Source organism: Aulonocara stuartgranti, assembly GCF_965226115.1.
Source record: "Aulonocara stuartgranti genome assembly, chromosome: 16".
Classification (NCBI taxonomy): Eukaryota; Metazoa; Chordata; class Actinopteri; order Cichliformes; family Cichlidae; genus Aulonocara; species Aulonocara stuartgranti.
The window spans coordinates 29567369-29586426 of NC_138952.1; the positions used below are offsets into that span (position 1 = coordinate 29567369).

The window sequence follows — 19058 nt, forward strand, 5'->3', positions numbered from 1 at the left end:
TACCGCTCGCTTCTTCTCCTCCTCCTTAATATCATTCGCCACAACGAAGTAATCCAAAATCTCACAATATTCCTCCCATGATTGCAGCTCGCTGTCGAACGGTACCACTTGCCAACCTCAGTTCATAAGTCACTTATCACGGTGTAACTTCACAGCAAAACCTGGCTTTTACCCTCTCCAACAACTGTTGCCCCCTGGTGGACAAATTCCTGCCACAACATAACAGTTTGTCTGTGTAACTCTGTGTCTCTCTGCTCTACACTCTCCGTGACGTTTTCCCGTGTTTGTACGATTTCAGGTTTGTTCTCTAGTTTTACAAAATTTAGGTTCTCACTTAGTTTTGTCCTTACTTCTGTTCATTTTCACTCACTGTAAATAAACTCACTCGCTTCACTGCCATTGTCTGCAACTTTGATCCTCCTTCACAACACCACATGACTGCTGCCCCAGCTGTGACACACAGGCTTAATCTGTGCATTCTGAGTTAAAAGATTAACTAAATATTATCTATAAAATGACACATTAGCAATTAGTTGGAACAAGATAACACATTTATTATGCCAGCCTATTTTCATATTAAAGCTATGTCAGGAAGATTGATCTGTAATTTTAAATAACGTGTGAATAACATTAAATTAGATTTTTGTACAGTTATAACCACATTACTTCAAACATAATTATTTGAATCTCCAGCACTACAAATAAAACAGTGAAACACAGTACTATATTATATGTGTATTATAAATACGTAGAAAATAGAAATGAATACCTCAATACTGCAAATATGAACACAATAACAAATTATTATTTTATGGTAAAAGTAACACAATAATATATTACACTATAACTGTAAGAATAATTTAACACAAGATTTTGAGTAAGATTTTTAGTATTAATGCAATCATTAATGACAACACAAGGCTTAAATCTGTGTTAGTTGTATACACATAATTTCACAATTTCAGATTTTTGAATTACATGAATCAAAACAGTGGTTTTGACACACTAGTTGAGTTTGCTTTGACACAACAACCTTTGGAGGTGTTTAGAAATTTCTTTCATCTTTAGTCCATAAATAATTGGATTGAAGAGAGGATTATATGTTATTATTTGGAGTGTCATTAAAAAACGCGCAGTTTTAGAAAAATCTGATTCCAGTCTAGCTATAATCATGTCATAAGTTATCAAACAGGAATAGTTGATTAAAACAAACAGGTGTGGTAAACAGGTCTGTGCAGCTTTTTTCTTGACTTCTCCAGAGCTCCGATAAACAGTTAAAATTATCTTGGTGTATGTAAAAATTATGAATAGCATTGGAAAAAGTCCGGTATTCAATAAAACAAATGCACCATATACAGAGAGAGCTCTTGACATCACACAGTAAAGCTGGATGAGTGAATTATTACAAAAAATGCCTTTCAAAGTAAAGTTACAGAGTTTGTTATTAATATTTAGTATGATCACAACTGCAACTTGACAAGCAGGCAAAAGCCAAGCTAATACAAGCAGAAAAACGACAGTTATTTTTCTCATTATTGTTGGATATTGCAGAGGTTTACATATAGACACATATCTGTCATAGGCCATGGCTGACAACAATAAGAACTCTGAGCAGCTTAAAGAGTAAAATATAAAAACTTGAAAGAGACAGACTTGATAAGATATGATCTGTTTTTCAGATAAGAAATCAGCCAAAAGCTTTGGATAAATATTAGTGCTGAAAAAAAGGGAATTTAATAACAAAGCTGCAATGAAAATATACATGGGCTCATGCAAGCTTTTATGAATAACAATGAGGTATATGATAGAGGTATTACAGCAAATTATTAGAATATATGCTGTGAACAGTATCATAAAATAGAGATATCTGTATTTCTGCACTTCCACATGTCCACCAAGAATTAGATATGTCATATTTAATCCAGGGTTCATTAAAAAAGTTATTTAAAAAATGTAACTAGGTAAGTATATAGTTTTATATAGTCAAACTGTATGAAAATAAATCTCCCTCAGAAGTTGCAAATAGCGAAAGTTAACAAGAACAGATCTTAATCATTCCTCTTTCCCTTCCTCTGAAATGCACTCGGTATGTATTCATCAGAATTCAGAAAGTGAAGTGTTAAACATTTTTACCATGGTTTTATGAGACTGCATAATCCTCAATGGAGCTTGTTAATAATTCATGACACTCCTAAAAACTCTGGAGGCTTCAAATCACAGGAAGGTTATTAGTATCGCAATGGGCCCAAAACGATATACAGCGGGGATGCAAAAGTTTGTGCAACCTTGTTAATAGTCATTATTTTCCTGTATAAATTGTTGGTTGTTACAATAAAATGTCAGTTAAATATATCATATAAGAGACACACAGTGTTATTTGAGAAGTGAAATGAAGTTTATTGGATTTACAGAAAGTGTGCAATAATTATTTGAACAAAATCAGGCAAGTGCATAAATTTGGGCACAACAAAAAAATAAATGAAATCAATATTTAGTAGATCCTCCTTTTACAGAAATTACAGCCTCTAAATGCTTCCTGTAGGTTCCAATGGATTGTGGTTGAAGGTATTTTGGATCATTCCTCTTTACAAAACATCTCTAGTTCATTCAGGTTTGATGGCCTCCGAGCATGGACAGCTCTCTTTAACTCACACCACAGATTTTCAATAATATTCAGGTCTGGGGACTGAGATGGCCATTCCAGAACGTTGTACTTGTTCCTCTGCATGAATGCCTTAGTGGATTTTGAGCAGTGTTTCGGGTCGTTGTCTTGTTGAAAGATCCAGCCCCGGCGCAGCTTCAGCTTTGTCACTGATTCCTGGACATTGGTCTCCAGAATCTGCTGAGTGGAATCTATATATCCCTCAATTTTGACAAGATTCCCAGTCCCTTCACTTGCCCCACAGCCCCACAGCATGATGGAACCACCACTATATTTTACTGTAGGTAGCAGGTGTTTTTCTTGGAATGCTGTGTTCTTTTTCCTCCATGCATAACGCCTCTTGTTATGCCCAAATAACTCAATTTTAGTTTCATCAGTCCACAGCATCCTATTCCAGAATGAAGCTGGCTTGTCCAAATGTTCTTTAGCAAACCTCAAGCGGCTCTGTTTGTGCTGTGGGCAGAGAAAACTGAGCCTGTGGTCTTCCATTTTTTCAATATGTTCCTAACTGTGGATACAGACAGCTTAAATCTCTGAGACAGCTTCCTTTATCCTTACCCTAAACCATGATGGTGAACAATCTTTGTCTTCAGGTCATTTGAGAGTTGTTTTGAGACCCCCATGTTGCTACTCTTCAGAGAAAATTAAAAGAGGAGGGAAACTTACAATTAACCCCCTTAAATACTCACCAGTGTATGGGGTCAGGTGTCACTGAGCTCACCAAGCCAATTTGAGTTCCAATAATTAGTTCTAAAGGTTTTGAAATCAATAAAATGACAACAGTGGCCAAATTTATGCACCTGCCTGATTTTGTTTAAACAATTATTGCACACTTTCTGTAAATCCAATAAACTTCATTTCACTTCTCATATATCACTGTGTGTTTCTCCTATATGATATATTTAACTGACATTTTTTATTGTAACAACCGATGATTTATACAGGAAAATAATGACTATTAACAAGGTTGCCCAAACTTAGTGGAGGTAGATGTTTTCCCATAACTGTCAAAACATCTACAGAGGAGATGTTTTGATCTTGGGAAGGGGGGTGTTACGGCCCGTGGCCATAAGAAATCTGTGTCAGCTGCTGTGTTGTGTTCCTTTACTGTGTCACACAACTTGATTCTAACATTCCCCCCTACTGCAAATCATCAAACAAAATGTCAGCACATTGATTCTCCCTAGTTCCCAAGAATGGCGTCATGTTGGCTGCCCAAGTATCAGATCCACCAACAGCCTGATTAATCAACCTGACCAATAATGCTGTGGTACAAGGCACACAACAACAACCGCAAGTTACCAGAATAGCTGTAAAAGTAGATAAAAGAAACGATAATAGACACAATAAAACCCTTCCATTGCCCAAAGACAGAGATCATCCACTCCCCCAACAGATTATTGACTCCTGAGAGCTCATATAAGTTCTTCAGGCCTTCCATCGCTCTACACAGATCCATCAGGGGCTGTATTATTAGGAATAAAAGTACAGCACATATCATCAAACTTCGCACCCACCCCCACCCCCTTTTCTGCCAACAACATGTCTAATGCCATTCGATTCTGCACAGCCATAAGAGAAATGTGTCCTAATTGCTCCGCAAATCCTCCTACAGTGTCACGGATTAAATTTGTCAATCTAAGCATATTGTAGTGGACATAATGAATACGGTCCACATTCTTATTTGGAGTAATTGGGATAAGCCCTGCAATCAAATGCAAATTCTCAAATCCAATTGGGTCAGCCAGCTTCTAGTCGTCTGGCACTCCTCTAGGCACGCCAATACAGTTTATATACGTTGGTGACCCCACAGAAAGGTCAAACAAGCTTGTCGAACGCTTCCTCAAAACATGACGTCTCGACATAGGTTGGGCAGTGCCGGGTTTACCCAGTCACACCCCCATTTCACCCACTAGAATTAATGGAGCCCCCAACCGCATTAGTGCACACAGGCCGGAGGTTCCCCTTGGAATTCTCACAAACAAGCGATATCCTCCACAGTAATAATACAAACCAGATCATGCACATGGACCAATATATGTGTCCTGATCCCGTGAGGCGGTCCCCCTGACTGGATAAACCTCCACACACCAATCAACTGGAATTTCAACGGCATCGAGCTTATAGCTGGAAGGTTCAGAAACAGTAAAGTTAAAACAGGTATAATTTGCTTTTCTCGGTGTGAATGGCCCTATTACAGTTTTATTATCAATTGGGGGAAACAGACTGGCTAATGTGGTGCAGATGCCCTTCGAAACCGCCTCCATAATTAATCTGAGCATACACTTAAATCCCCAACGGTCCTCCAGATAATGGGGTGCCGGTTCAGTAAACAAATGTGGTCTGGCCGCCGCACAGGCCACACAATCAGACACATCTAACCACAAATTACTATCCCTATAGCCAGTAGCCATAGAGATCAGCTGTCTAAGTTTCATTTTGGTGTAATCCCTGTAAAATTCTCTACTAATTTTCTTACTTGGGTTGAGGACAAATTTTTTGGTGAACTTCTAAAATTCACCTTGACCACCCCATATGGACAATCCCCGATAACATCTACTCCTAACTAAAGTAAACCAGCCTATTGGCGATCCCCGTGGGTGGCGGAGCCATCCAGTTCCCCAACAACAAAGTCACTAAATTCTGTGGGGTCCTAAAATCTCGCTGTATATAAAACCTGTCCCCCCAGCTCCCTTGATTTTGGTGTACCCACAACCTGCGACCGGGCACATCTCCCGCTCAACCGTGTCCACCCCTGTTGACAGAAATGATTGAATGAGATTTAATAAGACCCAAATATCATGTGTCCTGTAACTTCGGCCACCATAATGTATGGCTGCACAGAGATGGAACATGGACGAAGTCATAGACCCTGCCACGTAGTCCAACTCGGCCACCGTAATAATTTAAACAGGTGTCGGTTTTATCTGATGTGCTGCGATTGGTTCGTCTCACCATGGACTGGCGTAATCTGAAGTCTGTCTCCGGGCAACTCACATGCAAGAAAAATCACAGTTACAGTAACGACAATAATGACCCCTAAAACTCCCACTACTCTCCAATTTCCCCGCAACCCAATTTTGATCACTTCTCCAATCCCTTACATTGTACTTAGACTAGAACCTCTGTCTAAGGAGATTCATTATCTTAGAAATGACCTTTATCTTCTGGGTCGGGTGATTCTCTGCTCGTCTTCTTTCTTCAACTTCAGGAGTTGACCACCCTTCAGTTCGTTGAATAGATCAGGGGATTATTTTGACCTGGGCGAGGATATATGTTTTTGGGGGTCTCAGCCGAGTCCCCCTTTTTTATCCAGAGCCTTTCGGACCTCCTAGGCTCTTTTGCCACCTTTCCCTCTCAACTGGACGGCATGTGAGGTCCTGGTCACCCATTCAAATGGACCTGTCCATCGCGGCTTATTCCACTTCCAATTATACACCTTCCCCCACACCCACTTCACCTCCGGCACCATCTGCTCCTGTCCTTGATCTGCATGGTAAATGGACTGATTCTTATATAGCGCTTAATAGCACTTATATAGTACTCAAAGCGCTGTATACAACATGCCTCATTCACCCATTTACACCCACACATTACAAGCACACAACCACCAACCTTCCAATCAGTAGCTGATCTGCTCTACCGCCTGAGCCACAGCCACCCCAACAACATCTGCAGTCACCTGTGATGTAAAACTTGAGACAAGAGCCTTGAGTGCTTTAAATTGCCTAACATGTTCTAACCCAGGTACCTCCTCCCTCAAAGTTGGGACCCCTGCGTGTGGCCCAGGAAATTGAACAACTCAGTGTTTTCTTTGAGCTTTGTACTTATCCACCTCTACCTGTCTACAGACCTCCTGGATTCTTCCTTGTGTGATTCCCGAGTGATGAGTGTTGGAGAGAGAGCCTGCTGTCGTGTGTGTGGATTGTTTGGAGAGCGGGTGCCTTCTCCCTGGAATTCCCTGGAGCCCGGTCCTTCACCCTGTTGTATATAGCACTTTCCCTGCAACTTTTTGTATATACACCTGGTGGACTTGCAAATAGAACTCTCTTTTGTGATCCTGGAGTCTTGCTATTGTGTCCTCCACGCCAAAATTGTAACAGTAACGATGCAACCATACAATGGACTCAGCGGACTCAGCCCCCACTCAGCAGTGCGTCCTCACTGGAACACCATGAACAAATGCTGCAGCTCATTATTATTATCATTATTATTCCACAGTTGGCCACACTAAGTTGGCCCTCGCTCTGCACATACCTCTGGTAAGCCCAGCAGAGTCTCCTCCATCTGTCTCTCCACAGTTACCGGCGCCCGAGCTTCCAGCTCCTTCTCTACCCACTCCTGCCTAACCCCCGGAGCGATCCTTACCGGCACCAGAGCCCTTCTCGGGTGAGTTACACAGCTTGCGGGATTTCTGACCTAGGTGACAATTCCAATTTAGACAGTTGCGGAGGACATATGAAACTTATGGGGCTAAAATTGCTTTCGTGTTTACATGGACAGGCATTAAACTGGGCTCAAGCTGTTCTTAGAACCGATGCCGAAATTTAAAAGTGTGTTTGAAAGAGGTGAGCCCATACAGCTGCTCACCGTTTATTGAATCTCAATACTCCGTCGAGTTTTGGACTCGGATGGGCGCACCTGGCATTGATAAGTACTTTATTGAACAATTTTTGTGATTAACTGGTGATAAGAGATTTACCTGAAACCCTGTCTTACATGATTACATTATGTGTGAAGGTGGACGAGCATGCCGCAGAAGCCTCTTGGGTGCGTGGAAGTGACGTCGGGTAGAGGCGCAACTGTTGGCGAAAGTTATCTGGAGTCGAGCAGTGTGGAGGAGGGTTAGCACTAAAAAACACTAATATTCAGTCTCGCTGAAATTCAGTCGCCATCTAGTAGGATGCTCGTCCTCCTGCAATGCAGCCGTCACCCAGCCGCCCCACGAATCATCATCCCACTCTTTATCATTTGTTTTCATTTTCCACTCCACCGGTGAGGTAGACCCCTTATGATTTTTTCCCTGACTCCCTTGCTCCAGATCTCCCTCTAATTTCTTTGCCGGTTTCTTAGGGGCCGGGATTGATTGATTGATTGATCGATCATACTTTATTCATCCCGAGGGAAATTGGGTTAAGCCTGCCAGCCATGCCAGCACCATCTTACCCTTCCGACCATACATACATTACACAAACATCACATGGGGAAGACAGGCCAGAGAGGTATAACAATGGAAAATACACAACATGAGGAAAGATGAGGAGAAAAAAGAATTCCCCCCAGACTGAGCTCCAACAGGGAGAACAGAAGAACAGAAAAAAAACACGTCAGCGCATACAAAAAGCACATGACTATCAATACACCATAGAAACACAAGACGAGCAACAGGGGCGGGTAAAGGGTAGCCGGTGTAGACAGCACATCCGGTCCTGCAGCATGTCTGCGCTGGTCCATTCGACTGCCATCTTCCCCGAGAGGGGTCAAGCATCGAATGGTAAATGGCAAATGGCAAATGGCCTGTATTTGTATAGCGCTTTACTAGTCCCTAAGGACCCCAAAAGCCAGGCTCGAACTGGCAACCTTCCGATTACAAGACGAACTGCCAACTCTTGAGCCACGATCTCCCTGAAGGCATTTGGAAAGGGAGGGGCGATCAGTGTGTGCATATCAGTGTATGTGTTCTGTTTTCAATATGTTCATATGCTAATGACACAAATAAGTGTAAAGTGTTTTTCTATTGTTATACATCGGAAAATTGTGAATCTTTTATTTTGACATCTGGATAGACAAGAAGGCTTTTATTTTGACATGTGCATAGACAGGAAGCAGGAAATGCAGAGAACAGTGGGAAAAGCATGGCTACACCTTTGTTATAATTCATGTGCAATCCAAAGCAATCCTTCAAAGGAGTCCTTCAGAAAGTAATAGTTGTAAGTTTTGTCAGTTCTTTGTATATTAAGCAATTAATAATAGGGTGTTTTGAGACATTATTTTGTACCTTCTTTGAAGTGCAGTTATAGGGTGTAGCTTCTGAGCTAATGATACAAGTGTACGCTCACCCACTACCTGCTTGTTTTTCTTTGTAGTAATATCAGTTTGCATATCTACAGTATACTTATTTCATGGTCTCCTGCGTAAGTGCCTGAATATATTTACCTGCTGATTATATGTCAATCGATTAAGAGTTTTGTATTATATGTTTTTCTAGTTTCACTCCAGTTCTATGATGTCAGTGCAAGATGATTGCCATGTTTGGAGTCATTAAAGGAGCAAGTACGCTCACCTTCCTGGCTCTTGAAAAGGAGTTTGGCTGGCTGTTTATCTATGTTCACACTCAGGGAGTTTAACACATAGAGAGAACAGTACAGTATGTGTGTGTGTGTCCAGATTTCAGCTGAGACAGTGTCATTCGCCCTGCCAGGCTAAGTAAACCGTCTTCCAGCCAACCCAGGTGGCCTTGCATAGAATGGGAAGGAGCAGTCTAAACACAGTCGTTATCAGGGTGCTTTTTTTTGTTCAGCTCCAGCCTTGAGATCACAGCTGATGCCAAAGTGGTAGCCGCATGAAGTGATGGTGGTTTTTACTTTTAATGCGAACAACTCTTGTGAATGTCAAAGCTGTTCTAACAGTCCGACACATGTCTCTCAATCTCCTGTTGGAGAGACGTGAGCTTCTCCATGATGTTATCAAACTTACGCTCCGTGATCAAATCAAATCAAATGACTTTTTTATTGACACATCACATGTGCAGATACACTGGTACAGTACATGCGAGTGAAATTCTTGTGTGCGAGCTTCACAAGCAACAGAGGTGTGCAAAAAAAAAAAAAAAATACAATAACATAAAACAAGCAAAATATATGACTAAATCTGAGAGTAATAAATATATGTACAATATAAGAGTATATGCATTACTGGATGTGTATACTAAATGTGTTTTTCTACGTGTGTGTGTGTATATACATATTTTACAAATTAAATAGAGTAAACAATAAAATAAAATATATAAAATATACAGAGGTTGGTAGTTGAACATGTGCAAAACAAGTGGTATTTATATACAGTATGGAGTGCATAATGTTGAAGTTCCAGTAGTAAGGGTGAGGTGTCTATGAAGTGTTCAGCAGTCTGATGGCCTGGTGGAAAAAGCTGTCTCTCAGTCTGCTGGTTCGGGACCGGATGCTGCAGAACCTCCTTCCTGATGGAAGTAGTCTGAACAGTTTCTGGCTGGGGTGACTGGAGTCCTTGATGATCCTTCCCGCTTTCCTCAGGCACCGCTTCCTGTAGATGTCTTGGAGGGAGGGAAGCTCACCTCCAATTATCCGTTCAGAGCACCGCACTACTCTCTGGAGAGCTTTGCGGTTGTAAGCGGTGCTGTTGCCATACCAGGTGGTGATGATTCCAGTGAGGATGCTCTCAATGGCACAGCGATAGAAGGTCCTGAGGATGCGGGGGCTTATGCTAAGTCTTTTCAGTCTCCTGAGAAAGAAGAGGCGCTGCTGCGCCTTCTTCACTGTTTTATTTATGTGTATTGACCACGTAAGATCCTCAGCCAGATGTACACCAAGGAAGCAGAAGCTGCTCACTCTCTCCACAGCAGCGCCGTAGATGGTGATGGGGGTGTGTACTTCTATGCACCTCCAGAAGTCCACTATCAACTCCTTTGTCTTTGCGACGTTGAGGGTGAGATGGTTGTCTTGACACCAGTGGGTCAGGGCGCTGACCTCCTCCCTGTAAGCCATCTGTCGTCCGCAAACTTCACAATGATGTTGGAGTTGTTAGTGGCCGTGCAGTCATAGGTGTAGAGTGAGTACAGGAGAGGGCTCACTACACACCCCTGTGTAGCACCAGTGTTCAGTGTGATGGGGGATGAGGTGATGCTGCCCAGTCTGACGACTTACGTGTCAGACATACGTGTCTCTCTTCTCCAGGTGTGACAAATTCAAATTCAAATTCAAATTTTATTTGTCACGTACACAGTCATACACAGTACGATATGTAGTGAAATGCTTGGACAACTGCTCGTGACCTAAAGAAAACAAAAAAAGGAAAGGCTATGAATAAGATAGGAAATAAATATGAAAAATTAAAAAGGGTAAATTTAACAAGGAAAAAATAAAATATAAATTAAGGTTAACCCTTTACAGCCGATCGGAGCGGGCACGCTCCATTTTGCGTAACTATTTTTAAATCCCGGTAGCTCTGCAACCACGTAAGCTAGCGCAATAATTTTTTTTGCATATGAAACCGGAGGAGTTGTACTTACATCTTATGCCATCAGCTTGTCCTAGGTCACAGTTTCCTTCCACATATAGCTTTGCAAAAACTGCATAAAAATCACTTGCAGCAACAAAAACATGATATTCCAGAAACACGCTTCGCCGATCCGATCAGCTGTTTGTAACACTTCCTACGTCCATCAGCGCGAACTATCACATGACCGCATGACCTGCCCGAAACCGGAAGTGACGTCATTTTGCGGAAATGTAGTTTTTTTACGATCGGGGCCTTATGAGCCTATACTTGTGTTTTAAAAAGTTATGTTTGAGTTTATGACTTTCTGTGTCGTTTCTGGGATGCTTAGGACTCATATTGCACTGCTGGAAATAGTTTATTTTGATGCATATGCTGTTATTTTGCAAATTTGCACTATAATATTTATTTTCGTTTTTCCTGCAGTGTATAAAAATTGGTGTATTTCAAAAATAAAACTATGAAGACACTCAAAATAAATTTCCTGTGGTGGGAAACTAGTTTGTGCAACTTTTTTGTATTTACAGTTTTGAGGGATGAGCCTCTTAAATTTCTCTAACTAGAAATATATGTTAAAAAAACAAAAACGATTTTCAATTTTTTTGTAGTTTATTGCACTTTTTTGCAATTTATGTAATTACTATGCACCTAATGCAGACATATTATTAAAGTTTGGGCTATAATGGTTGTATTGATGTATAGCAACTTGAAATGCTCCCAAAAATGGCTCCACAGCATGTAAAAATATAATATAAGCTCTGGCGGACTTGGTTCTATGGTAGGTCTTAAAGGGTTAAAAATGAAATAACTGTACAACACAAATTAGAATGAAGGGTAAATTTAACTGGGAAGAATAAGATAAAATATATAAATTAAAGTTGAAAATAAAATAACTGTACAACAAAATACACAATACACAATATATAGAACTATATAAGAATGTATGAAGAAATCTAAATATAAATAAATATATACACAATAACAGCAGCTGTACAAGTATTAACTGGAAATGAAGAATATAGTGACCAGTGTTGTGCAAAAACAATGTCCAGAAAGTCCAGTGTGTGTGTAAGAACTGTATGTGTGGGTCAGTACTGTGTGGTGGTGTGATTGAGAGACCGTATCGCCTGCGGGAAGAAGCTCCTCCTCAGTCTCTCTGTGTTGGTCTTCAGGGAGCGGAATCGCTTTCCTGACTTCAACAGAGAGAACAGTCTGTTGTTGGGATGGCTGAGGTCCTTCACGATCTTCCTGGCCTTAGTCCAGCACCGCCTGCTGTAGATTGAGTGCAGGTCAGGGAGCTCGGAGCGGATGGTGCGCTCAGCTGACCGCACAACCCTCTGTAGAGCTTGTCTGTCCTGCATGGTGCTGTTCCCGAACCAGGTTAAGATGTTTCCCGCCAGGATGCTCTCTATGGTGCACGAGTAAAAGTTCCTGAGCACCTTGGAGGGCAGTTGGAAGTCTCTCAAGCGTCTGAGGTGGTAGAGACGCTGTCGGGCCTTTTTCACCACGGTGTTGATGTGACAGGACCATGACAGGTCCTGCGTGATGTGAACTCCGAGGTATTTGAAGCTGTCCACTCTCTCCACTGGGCACTCGTTGATGACGGGGGTCTGGTAGTTCCTCTCCTGCTTAGTGCTGAAGTCCACTATCAGCTCCTTTGTCTTACTGACGTTTAGAAGGAGGTTGTTCCTCTGGCACCAGTTCTCCAGATTCCTAATCTCCTTCACGTAGGCCGTCTCGTTGTTATCAGAGATCAGGCCCACCACGACGGTGTCGTCAGCAAACTTGATGATGGTGGTGGAGCTGGTAGTGGCCACACAGTCATATGTGTACAAAGAGTACAGCAGGGGGCTCAGAACACACCCCTGGGGGGCTCCAGTGCTGAGAGTGGTGGAGGCTGAGACATGTCCGCCCATCCTTACTGCCTGTGGTCTGCCAGTTAGGAAGTTGGAGATCCACTGACACATAGATGAGCTGAGTCCCAGATGCTCCAGCTTGGTGGTGAGTGTGGAGGGAATTATGGTATTAAATGCAGAGCTGTAGTCTATGAAGAGCATTTTAACATAATTCCCCCTTCTAGTGTCCAAGTGAGTGAGTGATGTGTGGAGGAGATGAGAGATGGCATTGTCTGTGGAACGATTTGGACGGTAAGCGAACTGTAGTGGGTCCAGTGTGTCTGGTAGTGAAGAAATGATGAAGTCTCTGACCAGGCGTTCAAAGCACTTCATCACTACTGAGGTGAGGGCTACAGGGCGATAGTCATTGAGAGAAGCAGGGTGGGGTTTCTTCGGGACAGGAACAATGATGGACTCTTTGAAGCATGTGGGGATCACCGACTGAGATAAAGAGATGTTGAATATCTCAGTGAACACAGGAGCTAGCTGTTATGCGCAGTCTCTTAGGATACGACCTGGGATGCCGTCTGGTCCTGCTGCTTTCCTGGTGTTCACTCTCTTGAAGGCTCTCCTTACTTCATGCTCGGAGATGACGAGCACGTTTCCGGTGCTGGCAGTATCTTCCTGTCTGCAGCCGTTAGCGCCGCTAACACTAGCATTGTTGGAGACCTTAGCTGCAGCCTCGAAGCGAGCATAGAAAGTGTTCAGCTCGTCTGCCAGAGTCACGGCCGCGTTCGTCATACCGGTTGTTGGTGCTTTATAGTCCGTTATTGTCCTTAGTCCCCGCCACAGGCTCCTAGAGTCACTCTGTTGGAGTTGTGACTCTAGTTTCCTCCCGTAGCGCTGCTTCGCCTCTTTCACCGCCCTCCGCACGTTATATGACGCGGCTTTGTACGGGTCCATGTCCCCCGTCATGAGTCCCGTGTTGTAGGCAGCGGTGCGGGATCTCAGAGCGTCGCGGATGGTTTTATCCACCCACGGCTTCTGGTTGGGAAACGTTGTGATAGTCTTTGTCTCCACGGTATCATCCGCTAGTTTCCCGATGAATCCCACAACCGCTTCCGTAAACACGTTGACGTCATCGTCGGAGCTGTTTCTGAACATGCCCCAGTCTGCGTCATCGAGTGCGTCCTGTAACGCGGCCACCGATTGATCCGTCCAGGGCAGGGCAGTATGTAGTGTCAGGGCTATGGCATCATCAGTGGACCTGTTGTGGCGGTATGCGAATTGTAGAGGGTCCAGTGAGTCGGGTAGTGAAGAGCAAACGAAGTCCCTGACCAGCTTCTCGAAGCATTTGCTCACGATGGGGGTCAGGGCTACAGGTCGCCAATCGTTCAATGAGGAGATGGTGGAGGATTTGGGTACAGGGACGATGGTGGCCATTTTGAAGCAGGCTGGGACTACAGACAGAGAGAGGGAAAGGTTGAAGATGTGTGTAAACACTCCAGCCAGCTGAGCTGCGCATGACTTGAGGACGCAGTCGGGAATCCCATCCGGACCAGTAGCTTTGCGTGCGTTCACCTTCCTGAAGCACTTCCGCACATCCTCCTCAGACACAGTGTGCGCGCTGACGTCATCTGCGGTGCGCACACTGTCCAGTCTCATGGTGTTCGCTGGGTCAAATCTAGCAAAGAATACTTTAGATCCTCACACAGAGAGGCCATGGTGTGCGATGTGCTGGTTTTCCACTAAAGTCTGCGATTGTGTTTAGTCCCTGCCACATACTCTGAGGGTTGTCAAACTGTTGCTCCACCCTGTCCCTGTACTTACGTTTGGCTGCTTTGATCGTCTTCCGGAGTTGGTAATGTGCATGTTTGTAGTCGGATGTGTTCGGCAAAAGCGGTGCTCCGTGCCGCCAGTGCCGTCCGAACATCTCTCTTATTCCAGGGTTTTTGATTTGGGAAGGATTTAACTGTTCTGGATGGGACGACATTTTCCATGCATTTCCTGATGAATCCGCAGACTGAGTCTGTGTACTCATTAATGTCATTAGCAGCCACGTGAAACATTTCCCAGTCCGCGCGATCAAAACAGTCCCGCAGCATAGACTCCGATTGGTCCGACCAACTTTGCACCGCCCTCAGGGTTGGAGCTTCCTGTTTCAATTCAATTCAATTCAATTCAATTTTATTTATATAGCGCCAAATCACAACAAAAGTTGCCTCAAGGCGCTTCATAGATACAGAGAAAAACCCAACAATCATATGACCCCTTATGAGCAAGCACTTTGGCGACAGTGGGAAGGAAAACTCCCTTTTAACCCTCCTGCCATCCTTTAAAAAACTCACACCCATCACCCTAGGGACCATTCTCAGCCACGCCATAAAAAGACCATATATCCATATTTTATTCCACTTTAAATTAGCCAACCTTGTAAAACTACTTCTCCCTGAAATATTCATGTAAAGTTTTAATTATATTTTCGTTGTTTTAACCCTTCAAATCCCAGTGTTATTACATGAGCGCCCTGTGTTATAAGCCCCAAAAACCAAAAAACGAAACTAAATATTTCCACAAAAAACCAGTTGAAGTAATATGTGATTGTCATTATAAGTAGGCCTTTAGATGGACCAAAGATTGGCACCAACATACATTTTGACCTGCCATTATTTTTTTTGCATTTTTTTTGCAATTTAAAAATTAAAACTTCAAGGCCCTGAGTCTTCATTGACATCCAAGAAAAGAAGAAAAAATAAAATCATATGATGATAATTTGGGGTTGAAAAATAGCGTTTATAATGGAAGTCAATGGGCAGAAAATGGTCCCCAGGGTGATGGGTGTGGGGATTTCTGCTGCTCAGCCATTTTAGGCTGATTTAAGGAATTCACACTGGAATATTAACATTGACAGGTAAAAACTATCCTGTGGCAAGTTTGGTTATATTCCACTGAACACAGTGGAAATGGCAGCCATTTAACACATAGCAGTGGCACAAAAAGGTCCCAAGAAGGCAGGAAGGTTAACAGGAAGGAACCTCCGGCAGAACCAGGCCTGAAAACTGAAGGCTCTCCCTCCCATTCTACTTTTAAATACTCTAGGAACAACAAGTAGGCCTGCAGAGCGAGAGCGAAGTGCTCTAATAGGGTGATATGGTACTACAAGGTCATTAAGATAAGATGGGGCCTGATTATTTAAGACCTTGCATGTGAGCAGGATTTTGAATTCAATTCTGGATTTAACAGGAAGCCAATGAAGGGAAGCCAAAACAGGAGAAATATGCTCTCTCTTTCTAGTCCCTGTCAGTACTCTTGCTGCAGCATTTTGGATTAGCTGAAGGCTTTTCAGTGAGTTTTTTGGACATCCTGATAATAACGAATTACAGTAGTCCAGCCTGGAAGTAATAAATGCATGAACTAGTTTTTCAGCGTCACTCTGAGACAGGATATTTCTAATTTTAGAGATGTTGCGCAAATGGAAGAACGCAGTCTTACATACTTGTTTAATATGTGCGTTGAGGGACATGTCCTGGTCAAAAATGACTCCAAGGTGTCACGGCCGCCGAGGCGAGCCGTGTGGAGTTGGAAGAAGGACCCAAGATGCAGGCAGTGGATGAAACGCTGGTGAGGTTTATTAACAAAGGTGTAGTGGCAAACAAGCAGTGGGGCATGACAAATAACTGAAGACACCTAAACTGGGAGAACTAAAAATAACAGACCTGGGAGCATACGACAAAGGGGATGAGAAGCAGAGAGACGCAGGCGAGGAACAGGACACTGTGGAACACAGGGTAACGCAGACTGACACGAAGTAACACAGACGAACCGGCAACAGGCAGGAGAACACACAGGGCTTAAATACACACACCAGTAATCAGGGGATGAGAGACAGGAGGGCAACACAGCTGGGAGAAATCAGAGCTGACGGGACAGGGGAAATGTAAACTGAACACACTCACATCAGACAGAGACCTTCATAATAAAACAGGAAACTCAGACACGGGGAACCAAACAAGACACAGATCTAAACAGACAGCTTCACAAACAGATGGGGTGACACCACAGACAGACAGAGACACAGACTCAAAGGCAGACCGAATATAACACATAGAACTCAAACCATAATAATAATCATCATCATAATAAACCAGAAAATGATAACTAAAAGCGCTAGGTCACCGACCCAGGACCATGACACAAGGTTCCTCACAGCGTTACTGGAGGCCAAGGTAATGCCATCCAGAGTAAGAATCTGGTTAGATACAATATTTCTAAGCTTTTCAGGGCCGAGTACAATAACCTCAGTTTTATCTGAATTAAGAAGCAGAAAGTTAGCAGCCATCCAGGTCTTTATGTCTTTAAGACATTCCTGCAGTTTAACTCATTGGTGTGTGTTATCTGGCTTCATGGACAGATAGAGCTGGATGTCATCTGCATAGCAGTGACAATGTATGCTATGTCTTCTAAAGATACTGCCTAAGAGAAGCATGTATAATGTAAACAGAATTGGTCCTAGCACTGAACCCTGTGGAACTCCATAATTAACCTCAGTGTGTGAAGAGGACTCTCCATTTACATGAACAAACTGGAGTCTATTAGATAGATATGATACAAACCACTGCAGTGCAGTATCTGTAATACCTACAGCATGTTCTAATCGCTCTAATAGGATATTATGGTCGACAGTTTCGAATGCTGCACTAAGGTCTAGCAGAACAAGCACAGAGATGAGTCCACTGTCAGAGGCCACAAGAAGATCATTTGTAACCTTCACTAAAGCTGTTTCTGTGCTGTGATGAGCTCTGAAACCTGACTGAAACTCTTCAAATAAACCATTCCTCTGCAGATGATCTGTTAGCTGTTTGACAACTACTCTTTCAAGGATTTTTGATATGAAAGGAAGGTTGGGGATTGGCCTATAATTAGCTAAGACTGCTGGGTCTAGAGATGGCTTTTTGAGTAAAGGTTTAACTACAGCCAGCTTGAAGGCCTGTGGTACATAGCTGATTATTAGAGATAGGTTGATCATATTTAAGATCAAAGAATTAATTAATGGCAGGACTTCTTTGAGCAGTTTTGTAGGAATGGGGTCTAAAAGACACGTTGATTCGTTGTTTCGAGGAAGTAATTATTGAAGTTAACTCAGAAAGATCAATTGGAGAAAAAGAGTCTAACTTAACATCAATGGTACTAAGAGTAGCTGTAGATAATATTACATCTGTGGGATGATTATTGGTAATTTTTTCTCTAATGATAAAAATGTTATTTGTGAAGAAGTTCATGAAGTCATTACTAGTTAGCGTTAAAGGGATGGTTGGCTCAACAGAGCTCTGGCTTTTTGTCAGCCTGGCTACAGTGCTGAAGAGAAACCTGGGGTTGTTCTTATTTTCTTCAATCAGTGACGAATAGTAAGATGTTCTGGCTTTGCGGAGGGCTTTCTTATAAAGCAGCAAACTATTTCTCCAGGCTAAATGATGATCCTCTAAATTTGTGACACGCCATTTCCTCTCCAGATTACGAGTCATCTGCTTTAGGGTACGTGTTTGAGAATTATACCACGGAGTCAGGTACTTCTGATTAGAGACCTTAGTTTTCACTGGAGCTACAGTATCCAGAGTCGTACGTAGTGAGGAGGTGAAATTATTAACAAGATAATCGTCCTCTGTTGGGGTAGCGTTCAGATAGCTGCTCTGCTCTGTGTTGGTAGAGGGCATTGAAGATGTTTCAGCTTCTGCCTGTAGGCGGGCAGGAGTAGGATGGAGCGGTGATCCGAATGGCCGAATGGAGCGCTGGGGAGGGCTTTGTACGCATCCCGGAAAGAGGTGTAGCAGTGGTCAAGTAGCCGGTCTTCACGAGTGTTGAAATGGATGTGTTGGTGGAGTTTTGGTAAAACTTTCTTCAGGTTTCCCTTATTAATGTCCCCGGTCGTGATAAATGCCACCTCTGGGTGTGCGGTTTCCTCGTGCTGTACAGTTCCCTGAGTACTTGGTCAGTTTTGGCTTGTGGGGGAATGTAAACAGCCGTAATAATCACGACTGTAAATTCCCTCGGTGGCCAGAATGACCGGCACTTAATCATCAGGTACTCCAGGTCCGGTGAGCAGAAGGATTTGACCGGGTGCACGTTCGCATAATCACACCAGCTGTTGTTGATCATGAAACACACACCACCGCCTCTGCTTTTCCCAGTAAGATCCTGTGACCTGTCCGCGCGGTGCACAGAGAACCCCGGTAGTTGTATTGCGGAGTCCGGTACCTTATCCGATAGCCAGGTTTCTGTGAGGCAGATCACGCAGCAGTCCCACATCTCTC

The 19058-nt window shown here is 43.1% G+C and overlaps 1 protein-coding gene across 1 annotated transcript; it reads right to left on the reverse strand.

The window, feature by feature from the left end:
* Window positions 1-1005: 1005 nt before the first annotated feature.
* On the reverse strand, window positions 1006-1932 carry LOC309691013 (olfactory receptor 6N2-like; the record flags this gene model as incomplete). The annotated part of the gene is made up of 1 exon (XM_082508540.1): window positions 1006-1932. The coding sequence occupies one exon, from the start codon at window positions 1930-1932 to the stop codon at window positions 1006-1008; it is 927 nt and encodes a 308-aa protein (XP_082364666.1).
* Between the last annotated feature and the right edge of the window lie 17126 nt (window positions 1933-19058).